This window comes from Taudactylus pleione, unplaced genomic scaffold, assembly GCF_031769625.1.
Source record: "Taudactylus pleione unplaced genomic scaffold, aTauple2 ptg003001l, whole genome shotgun sequence".
Lineage (NCBI taxonomy): Eukaryota > Metazoa > Chordata > Amphibia > Anura > Myobatrachidae > Taudactylus > Taudactylus pleione.
In genome coordinates, this window is record NW_028287366.1 from 113,418 (window position 1) to 132,630 (window position 19,213).

Sequence of the window (19,213 nt, forward strand, 5' to 3'; positions counted from 1 at the left end):
ACAGGAGGTGATACTCCCTGGTGGCTGAAGCGGAGCTGAGGCATACCCTGTGGCCTTCCAGAGTGGCTGACGGCGAGAGTGTACACCCTGGGCATGTGAGTGGGCTCCATTCTCCATTCTGCACTACAGGGCTGTGACTCTCATGGTGCTATATTTGCAGCTACAGCCTCCTCTGCATGTAATCACCTGCAGCAGCTTTTACTATTAAAGTGCCTCTCTATGTGTCATTTGTGCAATACTACCATGAAGAAAGAGGTGTCACTTTCACTTATATTTATTCCTATATAATTATATATTCTGCTATAGTCAGCGATAACCAGACAGAACCTCCCATTTCACCCTCATGATGGGGAAGAATTCAGCTGCAACAGCTAAACTGGAGAAGTTCTGCAGAATACCTCTGGCCCAGTCCACTTCTGCGGCACAGGGGGCGATTCCCCTCCTACATCCCCTGTGGAGTCACTAACCTTGGCTCAGTCCTCTGACACTGCGCTTCAATGTGTCCTTGAGGCAGTGACAACTTGTGAGGCTAGGTTGTCAGAGAAGATTGGGAAAGTACAGTCCGATCTTTCAATTATACACCATGACCTACAGTGTGTGCGTGAGATAGTTGGTGAGGTGAAGATGCGGACTTCCACTTTGGAGGATAAGATTACTCCTTTAAGTGTCCGTGTTAACTGTATGGATTCCCAGATTATCTCCATACGAGGAAAATGTCTGACATGGAGGGACGCCTAAGGCGCAATAATGTTCAATTCGTGGGGTTCCCAGAGAAGGAGGAGGGAACCAATCCTGAAAAATTCCTGGAAAAATGGTTGTGCAACACGTTCGATTCTACCTCTTTCTCATCTTATTTTACAATTGAGAGAGCTCATCGGGTGCCTTCTAGACCCCTACCACCTGGGGCACCACCACGTACTCTCATAGTGAAGTTCTTACATTTCTGTGATCGGGACTCTGGGCCTGATCCAGAGCCGGACGCTCTGACAGAGCGCTCGCTCTGAATCAGGGCCGGCCTTCTTGTTTTTTAGTGTGGCCAGGAAGATGGTCGTGTTGGTCAAGACCATCGCGACCATCGAGCTTGCGACGAGACCCTTGTGATGTCAGTGGGGCTGGCCCCAGATGGTAAGCGTTCCCATGGGAACACCTCCATCTGGGCAGCCATGCCCCCGGCTCGCCCACCAAATGGGGCGTGCTGTCACTCATCATCGACAGCATGCCCCCTTTGGTACGAAACCCAGAGCGATGGAGCGCCCATCGCTATCTGGGGTTTCGATCATGTGCACGACGGAGCCGGCATCGACCCGGTTGTGAATCAGGCCCTCTATCCTCAGACTGGCCTGTACGAACGGTCCATTACAATGGAACGGGACTATTGTCTCCGTATTTCCGTATTTCGCAATGGAAAAACAAAAAGATAGGGCTCAATTTCTCCCGATTAAAAGACGTCTGCGTGATCTAAATATTTCATACGCCATGTTACACCCATCCAAGCTTCGTGTTATTGCTGATGGGGAGACCGAATTCTTCACGACTCCGATGGAAGCGGCACTGTGGCTGGACTGCCGCAGACCAGCAAGGGAACCACTGGTTAATGATTGATATCCTGTTTTTTTTTTTTTCTTCTTTTTGCTTGAGATATATCAATCATATGTAGTTGCAAGAATACTGTATAATGTATTTCCGTTATGGCGTTTCGTTCTCTGCTAGATCGGTATTGTTCTTGTGTAGATGCATCAGTATATACAAATAGGGGCGTGTTGTTGCTAATGTTACATATCTAAAGAAAAAAGTCCAGGAATGATGATGTTCGTCCATGTAAGATGACGTTTTGCCTCTTTCTGAGTTCCGTTTTTTTGGAGGGAAAAATTCGAACTCAACGTGCAAACTCGAACCTATCCGAGCCTGCACATCCCTACTTCAGATATAATTTGTCTAATGGAGGCTCACTTGACTGGTGGGAAATTATTGTCGCTGAGGAAGCCATGGATAGGATGGACATATCACTCTTCACATATCTCAGCATCAAGGGGTGTATCTATTTTAGTGCGTAAATCTGTCCAGTTCTCATTGGAAAGGGTGCCGTGTGATGCTTGGGGTAGATATGTATTCTTAAAATGTAAAATTAATTCTATGTCCTTATTACTATTGGCAGTCTATATTCCACCACCGTACTCCCACAATGTTCTTAAGAAGGTCGCTGAATTTTTGGCCCTTTTTCCGGGTATACCCACTCTATGCATGGGGGATTTTAATAACATATTAGACCCTATACTAGATAGACATAGAATGACTGCATCAGTAACACAGGGTAGGGAAACTGGATTTTCGAGTATGATTAGGGTAATGGGCCTGGTTGATGCCTGGAGGTTGAGGTATCCCTCTGTGAGACAATATTCCTTTTTCTCTTACACACATTCCTCTTTTTCCAGGATAGATATGGCCTTAGCTATACCGGATTTAATACCTAGAATACACAAGATAACATATGAGACTAGGGGAATCTCTGACCACTCCCCAATGTCAATTAGTGTAGATTTAGAGGGAGAGGGGTCAATACTTTTGGAAATTCAACCAGTTCTGGTTATCACACATGGGTTCAGGAGCAGAGTTGGAAGTGGAGTGGAAAGAATTTTTTGAATTGAACAGTGGTACTGCTTCTGTTGCACTTATATGAGATGCCTTTAAGTCATTTTTAAGAGGTTCTTTAATTCGTAGGGTGGCTGGGTTGAAATCTTCATATAGAAAAGCTGAAATGGATCTGGAGGCTTCTTGTAAGTCTTTTGAGTTAGCCTATATTTCGCTAACGAGTCAGATTTAAATAAAAAAGCATGGTGGGGTGCCCAAAAATTATGGAATGATTTCTGATGGACAAGGCATAATACAAGATTCTGTTTAACTCATATTGCAATATGCATCAGGTGATAGACCTGGTTCTTATCTTGCTAACTTGGCTCGCATCGAGCAAAAGTCATCCAATACAGTGGTAAAATTAGTTGGGTCAGGCAGCGTTGTATATGTGCATAACCCAGATATTGTGGGCCAATTCGTTAAATATTACCATGACCTATACTAATCTAGGTTGGTTTATACCCAACCGGAGGTGTGTGAATTTTTGTCTACTGTATCACTCCCGACACTCTCCTCGGAGGCAAGGGACTCACTTGACTCTCCACTGTCAATGGAGGAAATAGAGGTGGCCCTAAACTCATTTCCAAATGGTAAAGCCCCTGGCTTAGATGGGATCCCCCTTGAGGTTTACAAAAAACATATTTGCTCCTCAATTACTAGAGCTCTTTAATCAAATTTACATAAACAATACGCTGCCAAATTCTATGTCTGAGGCACTGATAATTGTCTTACCTAAATCAGGCAAAGATACCACTATGACTGACTCATATAGACCTATATCACTTCCCCCTACAGATATAAAAGTCCTGGCTAAAATATTGGCCTCCAGGATTAACCGGGTCATAACCCAACTGATTCATCCTGATTAGACAGGCTTTATGCCCGGTAAATCCATGGCAGTAAATCTACGGCGGTTATTCACACACTTACAGATACAACGTGGGGATCCACAAATCTTTATTATTGTGTCATTAGATGCCACTAAGGCGTTCAATTCAATCGAGTGGATATTTCTTTGGGAGACCATGGAACGATTTGGTAGTGGCCCGGGATATATTAAGTGGGTAAAGCTGTTATATACGGACCCTGTGGCGAGAGTGTCAGTGAATGGATTTATTTCCACATAATTTTCACACCATAGGGAAACGAGGCAGAGATGTCCCCTGTCACCCATTCTCTTTGCTATGGCCATCGAGCCCGTAGCTTGCATGATTAGAGCTCATTCTAACATTCATTGGTTTCAGCTAGGATCAAGGGTAGATAAGATTGTGCTGTATGTGGATAACATACTATTATTTATCATGCAATATGTTACTTCTATGCCTAAGGCTCTTGAGGTTATTGATTTATTTGGGAAATACTCCGGTTTATTGATTAACTGGGATAGATCATGTATTTTACCCTTCAGGGGGACTTGTCCCACTATTCCTATTATTAATCTTCCTCTAAAATGGGTGAACTCATTTAAATATTTAGGAATATGGATCTCCAATATCCCTCAACATTATCTGCCACTGAATATGTTGCCACAAATTGAATATCTTAAGTCCCGTGTCCCAATTTGGAGTAAACTGCCACTAACGGTAACGGGAAGAGTAAATCTTGTTAAAATGGTTCTCCAACCTAAACTCCTGTATACTTTCTATCATTCTCCGGTCTATATCCCACAGAAATTTGTTAAACAGATTGATGGCCTCTTATCTTCACTGATCTGGGCCAGCAAAAGGGTCAGGATCAAATTGTATACTTTAACTAGACCTCGTGATGTTGGAGGCTTGGCATTACCCCTGTTTTAATTTTATTATTTTGCTGCACAATTAACACATATATGGGAATGGATTAATGATCAAACTGATAATTCCTTGCATGCCCAGGTCATGGCTTATTCTAAGACAGGCTTGTCACCATTACGACTAATATTGAGTGATAATATACCTATATTTAGGATGCCCGTAATTAGGCAGGCCCTCACGATTTGGAGACTTGTCTCACTTCTATTACAAGCGGAGGGCATTGATCCAGATCCACCTTTTGCTCATGCTAATTGCTTTAGGGAGCTCTAAGCTCTTCAGGTCAGAGAAGCCTGGGGTCAGTGGGGTGTAGTGTCTATTGGTCAGATAATTCAGGCAGACACTCTAAAGACCTTCCATCAACTGCGGCTAGAGTTTGACGTCCCCAACCACTTCTTCTATAGGTATCTTCAGCTTAGACATGCTGTTAATGCTCAGTTCTCTAAAGTTCCTCTGTCGTTACAGGAGTTTCCCATTAAAACCTTATTGCAGTCTGCTAGTTCTAGTCACTTAATATCTACGATATACTCTAATTTATTGAACAAGCATCATAAGTCTGATTTATTATCATATATATATATATAAAATAAAGTCTTTCTGTTAGTTCAGGCTAATCTCGAGAACCACTTAATGGAATTTGATGCAATTTGCACCATTCTATGGAGCATTTGCAGAGGAAGGTTTAGGTGTAGGAAATATTAATGTGTGACAGAAGGGAGCCGGGCAGTGACGATTTTAGTGAAGAAAGTCAATGAAAATACTTACGTCCGTGCGTTTTCTTGGCTTACACTGCCTAAACCATTAAAGATACAGTATAGCACAACAATGGACTTTATTTTATACCATGTGGAGACTGATACATATTATCCGGTTTCTCCAGAAAAATTTATATTTACTGATACAAAAATTAAGTTCTCCCTTTTTTTTTTTTACCGTTCCTGTTTAATTTATGTAAAAAACGATTCTTTAATGTCAAACGAGTCCAATTCCCGGTAAGAGTCTGCTTTGGTATGACAATAAATAAAGCTCAGGGACAGACACGTAACGTGGCTGGAGCTGACCTTAGTGGAGACTGTTTTTCTAAGGGACAACTTTACGTGGCTCTTTTGCGTATCACATCAAAACGAAATCTTTTTGTGTTGACGTCATAAAGGAAAAATTACTAATGTCATCTTACAAGGCAATCTTATAAGACCTCGGTTAAAAAATGTAAATTCAAAATTGCTCTGGTACGAAACCTGGGTGGGTTGCTACTAGTGTATACAAGGGATGACTGGGTTCGGATTTCTGAAATCCGAACCACCTCTAGCCCCCCCCTGATCTGAGCTGGGAACCGAGTCAGGCTCTGGTTTTCCTGCCTGGCTCGGAACTGAAATCAAGGCAAAACGTCATTATCCCGCTGTCGAATTCTCGCAGGTTTTGATTCTATAAAGGTCCCACGATCGTTGCCATGTTTCATTCTGGCTGTGGAGCGTGCGTGCAGAGGGAGGCAGTTGGGAACTGTTGGCTAGTGTGGAGGGGGGGAGCTGGGAGCTGTTGCTGACACTGGCTGGCTACTGTTGTCCATACATAGGGGCTGGGTGGCTACTTTTGTCCATATAGGGGCTGGCTGTTGTCCTGTCCATAGGGGCTGGCAGAGGGAGGGAGCTGGGAGCTGTTGGCTACTGTACTGTTGTGATAATAAAAAATAAACTTAGTAGTACTTATATATACATTACAATACTGGGCTGGCTGGCTACTGTGAAGAGGAGGAAGCTGGGAGCTGTTACTGATGCTGGCTGGCTGGCTACTGTTGTCCATATACATAGGGGCTTGCTGGCTACTGTTGTCTATATAGGGGCTGGCTGTTGTCCTGTCCATAGGGGCTGGCTGGCTGGCTGGCTGTAGTGCTGTGTAGTGCTGTGTGCCGGTGCACACCCCTACTTTAAACCAAATAAATTGGAGCAAATGTGCAGAAATAGCTCAGACGTAGAAAGGGAGACACATTTTCCTGTTTTCCCTTTCCGACTAAAATATTCTGCTACACTATGTAGACCTGCAATCTGTGTATAGACATTACAGCAGCTGTTTAGTCAGAAGAGAATGTTTCCAGGGGTGCAGAGAGAGGGGGTTATTAATTACCCAGGCCTGGGCTTATTGGAGGTCTGGTTCCCCCCATAACACTGCTTAACTGTTTTTGGCAGTAGCCTCTCTCCCCAGCCCAGCTGCTGTGTGCTGGGCTTTGGAGGCTCTCTCTGCCTGCAAGGTGTGTGGGGAAGGAATCGTACTGATCGCTCCCACTCCCCTGGATCTGACCGTACCATGCATAGTGGTTTTTCAGATATTTGTAGGGTGTGTGACATAACACTGGCACTTTGTTTACTTTGCTGTGTTTTTTTGCATTGGTATAATCTATATTGTGTATGAGGGGCAGAAAAAATTCTAATACAAAAGAATATTAAATTTACCCCTACAGAGGTGGCAGTTAATGTATGTAAAAAGAGAGATTTTTTTGGTACATAACTAATGCACTTTAATTCTTTGTTTCCTTTATGGATGTGGAAAAAACAATTCTGGAGCCTTAAATGAAAGAAACTTAAAATTGGAAGAAAACACAGGAGGTCTTTTGGACTCTATACACTAGATAGCGCTGATGTGTCACAATTGCTGAACAGTCTTTCTATTTGGACCTATTTGGACCTATGGACCAATAGTCCTTTTCTGGAGACTTTTGGAGCTGCCACTCAAAATTGAGGAGTGTAATTTCTCTGTCATTTTTGGGACAGTGAGACTTTGTAAATAGTGGAAGAACTGCAGTCACTCGGGTGGATAGTCAATTAGAGGAAATCCATTCTGACACCTTCTCAGTAGATGCTACACTTAGGCTCTTTACTCAATTCCAGGGTTCGACAGGTCTTCCATCCTGCAGATAACATTTTAGCTCTGCAGTCCAGGATTTGTGAATTCCTGAGCAACCATCAGGTTTGGCTCCACAGCTGCATGCAGATCTTGGGTTCTATGGTCTCCATCTTCAACATAGTGGTGTAAGTCTAGTTCCTCTCCTGTCCTCCTCAGTTGGAAATTCTAGCATGGTGGAACAAGTCCCTTTTGCACCTCAGGGTGCAGACGCTCATTCTCCCTTGGGACAGTTATGGTGGCTCCACCAGCCCCACACATGGACAGGGACCATCTTCTTCAGATCCCAGACTGGGTCCTACTCAACTCCGACGCAGGTCTTCGGGGGGGGTGGTGGATGATGATGTGTTTTCAGACCTTCCAGGGTCTATGGACGACTCAGGAAAGCAGACTGTCCATCAATGTCCTGGAGCTCCACGCAGTACACAGCGCATTTTGCCAGGCACAGTCACTCCTCCTGGGTTATCCGGTCAACTGATGTCACCTATATAAACTACCAGGGTGGCACTCACAGTTGCAAAGCCATGATGGAGTCAACTGCATTCTCCACTGAGCAGAGTGGTATCCATCTGCACTATCAGCAGCCTTCCTCCCTGGAGTCCAGAATGGGGATGCGGACTCCCTAAACCTCCAGGATTATCACTTGCGAGTAGGCTCTACATCAAGACTCTACTAGTCCACCATTGGGACCTACCAGACATAGATATGATGGCATCTCAACACAATCATCAGTTGCAGTGATGCAGTTCCCACACCAGAAAGCCCGCAGCTCTCCTGGTGGACACTCTATAGGTACCATGGATGTTTCTGCTAATATACATCTTTCCTCCAATCTCAAAGATCCCGCAGGTCTTTCGCAGGTTAACGCTGGAGGGAGGCACAGTGATCCTTATGGCTCCAGTGTGGCCACAGCAGGAGTGATACGTGGATCTTCTTGCCTGAGTATCGGTTCTGTTCACCTTGCCTATGTGTGTGATTCAGAGTGTCTGCCTGTCTTCCTTCTCCTCGCTCCTTGCCATGGCTTGCTAACTTAACTGGCTGCCGGTGGTTGGGGTCGGGGTACAAAGGAAAGGGAGCCAGGGCTGCTGGGAAATAAATGTTAACTATTTGGTGCCCAGGCTCTCCTCTCTCCAGGCTATAGCTAGAGTGATCCCTGTACCCCCTATGGAGTCAAAGAAAAGGATTTAACAGGTAAGAACATAAATCTCCTTTTTCTGGATAATGCAATTCCACAAAGCCGCACCTTATATTTAAAAACAAATACACATGTATTCTATACATTTTTATATTACTGCCATGCTTTAGTAGGTAAACACAGACCACTGTGCAAATGTCCAGCAGGAAGCATGCTAATACATCTATTACTGACCTTGTTATCTGGGAGATCGATAGCAAGGCCAGGACAGAACATATTACAGTGCTCTTTTTTAAGAAATAAGTAGAGCAAGGATGTATATTTTTTTTTGGGAAGAACTGAGTAGAGCAAGATCATCTTACTTTAATGAATTACATTTATTACCATACTGAACAATGTGATGTAGAACTGAACAGCTGGAGACAAACATCCTATAAATGTCTTTTTTTATGTAAAAAAAGAAACTGCTAGAAAAATTTTATATTTCTGTCAAACTTGTATAGGATACTATGGACCCAATTCATTGGATTTATGTACAACTCCTATGAAGCGAGATCTTCACACGTCCATGTTACAAACTATGCATGTGCAGATCAAGTGCCCCCTAAGCTGCTGCACGATTGCCATGGTTCGCACGTTAGGGCATCAGCCCCGTTTTCTCGGAGTGACGAGGCCAGTGTCTGAGTATCCTAATTTAGAGACGTTGTTATAATTAGTTATTATGGCTGTTTACTTCTTTGCAAAATGCCTTGTAAGTGTTAGTTTCCCGGCATATGTGTTCAAATCGATAAACATTTTAAATGTATTGTGTTTCTGTGTGAGGGCAAACATCAATCCTTTACTGAGTATTGATACTTCAGATTGTGATAAATAGTGGGATGACAAGCTGAATATATCTTTGTTTTTAGGATCTACCCCCTTGTTTGCCTCATCTTCTGAACTTTTGCTTCTCAAAAAGACATCACCTATTGGATGGCATCCATGCCCTCACATCTTCATTCACAGATAAGCTATTTTATTCTGTATGATATAGCTTGTATGCTGTATGTATTGTTCTCACTTTTGAAATGTACATATATGCTGTGGAGATATCTTTTATTGATACATGAGGCTTCTCATAAGTGAAGTATTCTCTTCTGGGAGGAGTACCGAACATGCAAATTTAAACTCCTGCAGTTACGCTTTTGAACAAGTGTACATTTGGTAAGCATATTATCAAAGGATTTTCAACCACAATATTACATTATCTGTCACGGTCCTGCGGGCCGACCCTCCAGATACACCAATCTGAGAATCGCCGCCCGTGACTTTTACAGGTAACCCTCAGCATGTGTGGTTAACTAAACCTAGTAACTGCCACCAGCAGAAGAATATAATGTTAAAGCATAAAGTAAGCTTATGCTCTTACCTGCACACACATTTATCAATACTTAGAAAAATAGGTAACGAGTCATATGAGGACTTGGGTCATAAAAACAAAGATCCAGAACTAGAATTAATGTTTAATTGAAGAATGTCTTCAAAGCTTATGTACAAAAGTTTACAAAGAATATAATAAAAAAATCACACAGTTACTCACACTTTCCAGAAAATAAAATAATAAATGGGGAAACAAACCATTTGAGTGAAGGCGGATTAAATGGTTCTGGGACGAGGCCTTCCCAGTGATGAACTCGGGATCATCTGTATCCTTCGATAGCCTCATGTAGGATGAACCAATGGGTCAGGGTTGACTCACATATTTAGGCCTGCTTTTTCCAGGCACTCCCCTCACCCCCTCCATGGGGATGATTTTACCCTTTTCAGCTCAGAGTGGATTGTTTAGCTGGCTGAAGCTCAAGTTTTCCTGGCCACCTGAGCAGGGGTTCTTTAATTACACACTCAGCTATATTTCAAGTTTGGGGAACAGGCCTGGGTCAATAAACATACCCAGTGACTAGGTGAGGAGATACACACCTCTGGAGACCGAATGTCTCCCTGGTCCATCCATTCTTTTGATCACTGTCCCCAAACAGAACACAGGGCTCGTAATGATTGTTTTAGGAAGACAGACCTTCTTACATCCTCACTTGCCCAGCTTCACAGGGGACTAGTCAAGAGGGGTTTTGTCACCTTTCCACACACCAGACCTCATGCTGATTAGAGTACACAGACTCTAGAATAACGCTATACAAAGGATTGTTACATACAACTGTAGAAGAGGGAAAAATACATGTTATTACCAATATAATATCATTTGGAATTATGCTCATTCTGATGTGAAATTAGCTTTTCCGTTATACTATCAGGCCCTTGTTCTGTCTCCATTTGATTCTACAAATTCTGCTGACTCACCAACGGTTTACTGCAGAACTGAGCTGCCACCCACCTTTTTCAGTGCAGTATTTTTGCCTGTGGTACGGCCTGCCCTGTGCTCCAGGCAGTTTCTGATAGTCAGAGGGGAGGCTGACCTTGTTGCTGCCTCACCACTCCCTGTCATACTCCAATGAAAATAGCAGCTCAACTCTCATTAGCAAGTGGTAGGTGAAGTAGATGCTGGCTATAGATGGCACAGGAGCATTATGGCAGTGGCAGTGTGCTGTCAGAACCCTCTGGATAGGTCGCCTGATCATCAGAGTTGTCCATCAGAGCTATCACATCTCTCACTGAGAAGGGGGTGACCCTGTTTTTTTTCTGTGCAGTATTATTGTCTGCGGAACAGCCCCCCCTATGCTTTAGGCAGTTTCTGATTGTCAGAGGGGAGGATAACCTATCAATACCTCACCGCATGTCTCTCCCTGTCAAACTCCAATGAAAATAGCAGAGTGTTACAGAAGGACTATAATCTTCCCTTATATTAAGAATAAAGATATTAGTGTGAAGTTAATTGAGCTATTAACCTTGGAATGTTTATAAGTGATAACATATTGATCAGCAATAATTATATATATTATAAATATATCTGAACTAGAAATAAGAAGTAACAAGTGTAAAATTAATATAAGCTTGCATATAGAAAATGCACGATTATAGGAATATATATGTGTCTAACTTATCGAAGATGTCAGAATGCCAAGAGGTCGCGTTATATAACATGTTGTTTCTTATTTTGGGCCGAGTGTAATCTATAGGCTCACAGATGCTTCCTGAGATGGCGGATCATAGAGGACTATGCTAAAATATACTGTCCACCTTGCTATATGAAGATCGCAGGCTAGAGATATTAAGGTCCATCTGTCACCAGTGATTGTGCTCTCAGATAACTTGGAGAAAGTCCACATAAAGGTGGCAGCAGCACAGATTAACACCATCCCCCTTTAATAACATTCACTGATGAATTGATTTCCAGAACACTGCAGGGATCCATCAACCAACCCATAACTGATGGGAGGATGCCAGGAACCGTGCCAACCACTTATATTTATAATATCTGATTAAAAGCAACAGTCTTTAATTAGAACTCATTTGAATATGTAATTGATAGGCACAAAAGCACAGGATAAATAGCAGGACTGAAGTGTAACCAGTGGGTTAAATAATTTCTACATAGGTATATAAGTTGTAATACACAACTGTGCTAGGCCGCATTGAGGTTTGAAAAGAGTTTGTATTCATGTAGTTCTAGTCTATGCCTAGACTGGTCAGATTCACCTTTGGGGTCAGACAAGACATATATTGGGGGGCCTATACTTGTACCTGTCATTAACAGAAATGTATAATAAGCCTTTAAGACCTTATATGGTGTTAGTTGTAGAAAGTTAGCCACATTGCAATAGAATAACCATTGTAAGATGTATAGAGATGCTAAGCATTATGGGTTACTGAAAGTGATGTCCATGGCCCTGATTCAGAGCTGGACGCTCTGACCAGAGCGCTCGCTCTGAATCAGGGCCCACCTCCATAAATATGGAGCGTCCTCCTGGACGCTCGTATAGCTGTGGGTCACCACCCACAGCCTATACGAGCGTGCAGGATGATGGTCACGATGGTTTTGACCATCGCGACCATCGCCAGTGCGACCAGAAGCCTGCGGTTGAGTTTCTCAACTGCAAGGCCAGGAGTGATTTTGGCTCTATCAGAGCCAAAATCACTCCCACTGACATCACTAGTGATGTCAGTGGGGCCGGCTTCTGACGGTAGGTGTTCCATTGGGAATGCCTCCATCTGAATGCCTCCAATCAACATCGACAGCACGCCCCCTTTGATCAGACACAACGAGCGAAGGAAAGTCCTTCGCTCGTCGCGTCTCACGCATGTGCACGACGGAGCTCCCTCCGTCGTGCGCATGTGCAGTGCACACCATTGACCCACTTGCGAGCGGACAGCCACTCGCGAGTGGGTCTGAATGAGGCCCTATATTCTTTAGACAAAGAGGGGCTTTGAGATAGTGTAACTCCAGACATTCTAGGACACGCCATAACAGTATTTCTTTGTCCTGAGTATATCTTAGTGCTTACTGAGCATGTGCAAGAGATAAGAATGGTCCATGTTATGTTGTACCAATCAGTGCTTGATACCCAGTATGTAACTAATATAGGCTTAATATCTGGAAAGCCAAACACCCAGACTATGGTATATAAATCAAGACCTAGACAAAGGCTCTTTGGCTCGTGCATGGACCTGAGACTGCAGTAGAGTGTCTGCAATGTGAATTGAAAGACCTGGGCATTGTGAAATGAGGGCTCCCCAGATTAACATGAACTACATCTTATGTTGAAGATAATGAATGACTGGTGTCATCTGAACACATAGACAAAAGTATACTGTATACTTTGTATGTTTGTTACTTATAAATAAAGTGTGTTAATTTGTACTCACTCAGTTGGTTATGTGGTATAACCATTCACTTCGATCAGAACGAAACACACCGTTATGCACTGAAGCCATATGAATGGAGCCTTTGGATTGAAGCCTTAGGCATGCCTAATATCAATATTACTGATTTGTAATCCCCTGCTAAAATATTTTATAAAAGAAGAATTTTCTCTTTACTTGGTTTGGAAAGCAAAAGATATTTAATTGCTCTAATTCCACTGATGTGAATATGGGGACGAGAGTGAGAGACACTGCACGGATCCACACAGTTCTCTGTTCCTGCAGGATGTGTACGACAGGTAGGTAGCAGATCATGAGGCATCTTGTCTCCACCTGGGCCCCCAGGTTCTGGGTTTAGCACCCTACAATGGTGATTTTCTGGTCCTCCTGGATGTTATTATTTTGTAACCCCTCACCCGGGCGCAGGTCTCTCCTGGTGTTACTGAAAGATGCCCCCTCGTCCGGGCGCAGGTCTCTCCTGGTGTTACAGCAGGCGGAGGATTTGCTCTGCTCGTTGATGGTATTACCACAGATGCCTCTGCAATCAGAAAGAGATCCAACATTGTTAGCGATATGTTTATGTGGATGGACGTACTCTGTGTCCTACAAGTTGCAGGTTGGCTAAGGCTACTGTAACATGAAAAGGGCCACACATCGATTACACTACAGTGGCATTAACCCAAGATTGGTAACTTAATGATAGTTTTCACTAATGTCTCATTCTACCACGTAAGTGAAATATAAGTTATGATGTTAGATACTGTACTACCTAGTAATAGGTGACAAATGACAGGGGAAAGTACTTACCAACAACATCCTCCGGCTTCTCCAGAATGGAGGCACACTCTGCACAGGTCCATGTGCTCTCAGCAGATCTCAGGGCTGAGCAGGCGAGGTGGGTTCCTGCTGACCCACAGCAGTGACACCGAATTATACACCATTCACTGAAAGAGGAGACACAGAGGATAAATCTACAGCTGGAGCTATAAATCTCAGCAATGGAGCATTTCGCTACAGGAAGAAATAGGCCCTAAGATACTAAATGTTTTATTGTATTCTAGAGAGGATTAAACAATTTGGCAGCTTATAAGAATGTATACATTTCAGCAAATTTTTTACCTTCAAATGCATCTTAATCAAACAGTGATGGGAGTAGGACGCACAAGCAACTTCTGCTGATTAAAATGATATGCGGCATGCCTATATTCTGTGTGTGACAGCGGGTGTATCTGTATGCGAAATGCTATGTTACAGTGCCAGTGGCTACGACACTGTAACAGCTGATACGTCACCCACACAATGGTTGATACGCCACCCGGCACAATGGTTCATACGCCACCCGTCACAATGGTTTATACGCCCCCCTGCTCCCCTCATTCTTTTATATTGTGGGCATTGGCTATCATAATGTGTCTCTGGTGCCGAATAGAAGAGCAGCCGGGAAGAGAAGCCTCCGAGCCGCCCAACCAGCACAGTGAAGCATGATAAAGAGAAGAACAGAATTATAGGGCAGAGAGAGACGGAGGAGCAGGTAAGTGTGGGGTGAAACCAATAACAAAGTGGGCAGCGCTATCAAGAAAACCTAAGGTACTGGGAACTCTCTGATAAAGATTCCAATATTACAATTTATTGAATACATATTAGATTCACAACACATATAAGATATGGGATACGTTCAGTATCCCGGCGCATCCTGTACCCATCCCATAACATATATTATAACAGAAAACGATTATAGTAGCCAGGTTCTTGGTGTCGGCCTCTTAGTAAGCACACAGTAAATGTGAAAGATATCAGCCTCTTAGTAAATACACCGTCACATATATTACGCATACACCCAGTAGATCCTTAGCTAATAAACGTAGGGTCCTATTTATCAGAGTCTAGGCCGCATTAATCATGCGGAATGAGCAGGGGAACCTTCCCAGGGGCTGCTGCTGGGCCATAGCACACTGGCAGCCTTTAAGAAATAAAATGCGAAAAGTTTTACCTGCCGCTCTCGCTGTGAGTTCTTCCATGGTCGCAGCGGCAGGGATCCGCGTCGCACTGTTGGTGGACCTGCAGTAGTTCTCCAAAGGCGTTGTTCTCCAGTTCCCAGGATGCATCTCTGAAAGGTTAATGTGAGGTAATATCGCTGATGTAATTAATCAATGTTACATTACAACGCTTTCTTCTGTCTGTTTCATCTAGTCCAGCAGTCCAGTCCGGCAAGCCGTCACTATGGGTCTCGCTACAAAGGGGGCGTGCTGTTGATGGTGAGTGACAGCACGCCCCGTTTGGTGGGCGTGCCAGGGGCGTGACTGGCCAGACGGAGGTATTCCCATCGGAACGCCTACCATCTGGGGCCGGCCCCACTGACATCACAAGTGATGTCAGTGGGAGTGCTTTCAGCTCTGATAGAGCTAAAAGCACTCCAGGGCTTGCGGCAACGAGACCCTACCACAAGGGTCTCGTCACAAGGCCGATGGTCGCGATGGTCTTGAGCATCGCGACCATCTTCCTGGCCGCTCGCTATAGCTGTGGGTGGTCACCCACAGCTATACGAGCGGCCGGGAGGCCGCTCTAAAAATTCAGAAGGACGGCCCTGATTCAGAGCGAGCGCTTTGTCAGCGTGTCCGGCTCTGAATCAGGGTCATAGACCCATAGCCAAGTGCCCATAGTCTTATGGCTGGATTTGGCAATTTGCTTACTAAAGAACTGATAAATCTCTGTAAATTATAATAGGACACATTTTGCTTATAGCATTTCATAAGCTGCATCATATGTATGATATAACACCAGATTACTGCATATGCACAGGGGATTATGGGTAAATTCCAGATTGTTGGTGATGTTCTGTGCATGCGCCAGTGTCATTTTTTTTTCAGGGGGAGGGGGCTCACAGGAATCCTCACATGGGCCCCCTCCAGTCTTAAAATGCCTCTGTGATGGAGCTGGATTCTATGTTCTAGATAAAGACAATTGTTACATATACCTGTGGGGAATGTAAATTCCCATTTGCAGCATCTCCTGCTGGAAACTCTCCATGTTCTGGCATATGGGGCACTTCAAGAAATACTTCCCTGCGTTTAATGCATGCATCTGTAATGTAAGAAGTTCAGATGAAATACCAAATATATATATATGTACAGTCATAAAGCAAACATCCTGCACAAGAGCTGACGAGCGAGGACAAGCCGACCAGCCTAACGTCAGGCTGCATTCGCCATAATCCTTCATATACAGAGAGCGGGCACCGGGATCAGCTTCAAACCCTCCACTCCATTGGCCGTCATTCCTCAGCTCTCTCTTGGTTGGCCTCCTCCCGGTGACTCCGATAGTGAGGAGTAAATAGTAAAGCCATAGCTCACCTGCAGGCAAGTCCTGTGGAACCAAGTGTTTTTGCAGCAGGGGCTCTTAATCACATCATATGCAGGGGCAGGGGTCAGCTCCTCCAGGCAGATGGTACATGCACTTACTCCGTCCTGTGCCGCAGCCTTCTGAACTGGCCGATGCCTTGGGCAAAATGATCTGCAGGGAAACAAATATTACAGAATAAATAGTGAGAAGTTCAAACAAAAACCCCACTGTAACGGAACATACATACACAGCGCGATCACACGCCAAGACATAGTGGGCGTGCTAATGCCTTGCCGTACGATCGCCTGCCTTGCCGGATTTGCATACGCCAGCTGCGTGCGAACGCATCTAGCAAGCGGGTCTGAATCGGGTTCTATATACCTAGAAGCAAATGGATTACTCACGGAAACTCCTTGAAGTACTGGAATATAAATTCCTTTTCCTGGCCACAGGGGAAGTGCACGGTCTCAGTGCAGGCCTTCCCGCTGCAGCGTATGGAGGCGCCCATCCTCTTGCACACTGTGCAGGGCTGCAAAACATGATTAACAAATGACAATACTGAGAAAAACACGAACAATGAGTGTAAATAGGTCCCCCACTATAAATAACCTTTGTTCTAGACTCCTTTACTTCCTAATAATAGAACAGTCACTGTATATAACACTCAAGTATAACCAGGTCCTCTGCTAACCACCTTAGTGGGAGAGATAGAAAATAGCTCCTCTAAGGCTTCCAATCATAGCTGCTGCGGCTGATCGGCCGTCCTACAGAGAGACCTATGGCACGTTAATCTTTTTTTCTTTCTTTTTTTTATTTTAGTGAAGTGCAAGTGCATATGTCTGAGCTTCCAGTCCTCTGTGCATGCAGGAACCGGCAAGCTGGATCACACATGTGCATTTAGCAGCACACTGGCTCGAGGAAGCAAAAAGATCTGCATTACCGCTGACAGGCGGCATCACTCTGTTTCTTTCCACAAGCACCCATTGTCTGCTCTGCATCCAAATACTCACTACAACCACAGTCGGTAAACCATCAGGACTCATGAACAGTAAAAAAAGCACAGTGGCCAACTGCGCCAACACCTGCAATGCATTCACCTCAGAGTTAGGTCCATACACCAAAACATTTTATATAAATACAACTCCCCAGAATCTGTTGACCACCTTGGGAAAACACTTCTGATTGGCTGAGTGGCTTTTGACCTTTCTGGTCACATCAGTACCACAGTCATTCTGCACCGCGGCTCTAGGCGGAGCCGTTCTCACTGCGGCATCACAAAGCTGTTTATTTTATTCTTTGTGGATTATCAGGGAATAGAATAAACTCCCAATTAGGCCCAATATGTGTCATTCAGTTCTCCGGTGACTTCACATGACATGAGAAAGTATCAGCATGATCGGCTCCTCACCTGCTCTGCCGCCCGGCTGGCTGCCTTCCGCACATCTGGGTACAGGAAGCCATAGAAGCCTTGCCTGTCACTGCCCCTCTGCAGCACACCGCTGGATAGTAACTGGATAGGAGAGAGGGGAGATGTACTTATGGCTGTCACCACTGCTGCATTATCTATAACAATTAGGAAGACTTATATCTCTAACATATGCTCCAATATAGTTTTATCATGTTTTATGCACTTAGCATGTTAATGAAACTGTGCAGATAACTACATATCCTTAGGGGAGGGCTCCAATAATATTTAATGCCTAAAGTTAAAAATGAAACAAAATATGTTTTTTTGCATTTTTCCACCATTTTAATTAACAGAAAATGTATGGTTTCATTTGGTAGAATAATTTGTTGCCTTTATGTGGGGGGGAGCTATCACACTTATCGCGCCCCCCCAACCCCGTGGCTTTATGCTAGGCTGAGGGGCTCACAAAAAGGGGTATTTTTAACCTAAGGGGGCATAGCCATGCCTCCCACAATTAGGACACACCCCTCTCCCTGGGCCCATCTCTTTACATCCCTGCCCAAAACACTCACAAGCCATCTCTCTGCTTCAAAGGCTTACCGTGACTGGGCTCTTATCGGCATTGGCCTCCGGGGAAGAGGAGATTGAGACATTTGAGTAAACATTTACATTATTACCTTGTGAATATAGGGCCTGATTCACGATGGATCGCAAGTCTGTAATCGCACACACCAGGCCGCTGCGAAAATATGCTATGAATGCATTGCGATCGCAGCAGTATACTCACACACCCACCACTTCAGTAAGCTGCCCACTTCCGCAATACCTTTGGTTAGGGCTGCCATCAGGGGGGGACTGCCGGGACTCCAAAGAGAGACTCCCAGAGAGAGAGGGGGCCCGGGTAGCGGCCGCTGCTGATTGGCTGGCTGCCGTTCCATGAGCTGTGATTGGCTTGCAACCGGCTCCATGTATTAAATGCCACCGAGACTCTTCTCTGGCAGCTGCCGGTGCATTCCACCAGTGACATGTGGTACCTCACATCACTCTGCGCTGTGGGAGCTCCCAGAGTCACGGAGATGGCCGAGTGTCCAGGTAAGTTTGGGCTCTGTTGTAGGGTGGGAGTGCCTAATTTATGTATTACATATATATAAATAGTATATATACAGTGTGAATATGCATATATATATATATATATATAGTATATATACAGTATATATAGTG

At 44.3% G+C, this 19,213-nt stretch overlaps 1 protein-coding gene across 1 annotated transcript in view; it reads right to left on the minus strand.

Moving 5' to 3' along the window:
- Positions 1–2,408: 2,408 nt before the first annotated feature.
- The window catches only part of LOC148431036 (G2/M phase-specific E3 ubiquitin-protein ligase-like), a 29,531-nt gene continuing 12,726 nt past the window's right edge, over positions 2,409–19,213 (minus strand). Inside the window, exons 2-7 of the mRNA XM_088466386.1 lie at positions 16,989–17,113; positions 16,596–16,755; positions 16,220–16,326; positions 15,236–15,352; positions 14,053–14,189; positions 2,409–2,467 (exon numbers count right to left, since the gene is read on the minus strand). Of these exons, the coding sequence (XP_088322512.1) occupies positions 2,409–2,467; positions 14,053–14,189; positions 15,236–15,352; positions 16,220–16,326; positions 16,596–16,755; positions 16,989–17,113 (705 nt within the window). The remainder of the gene's footprint in view (positions 2,468–14,052; positions 14,190–15,235; positions 15,353–16,219; positions 16,327–16,595; positions 16,756–16,988; positions 17,114–19,213) is intronic.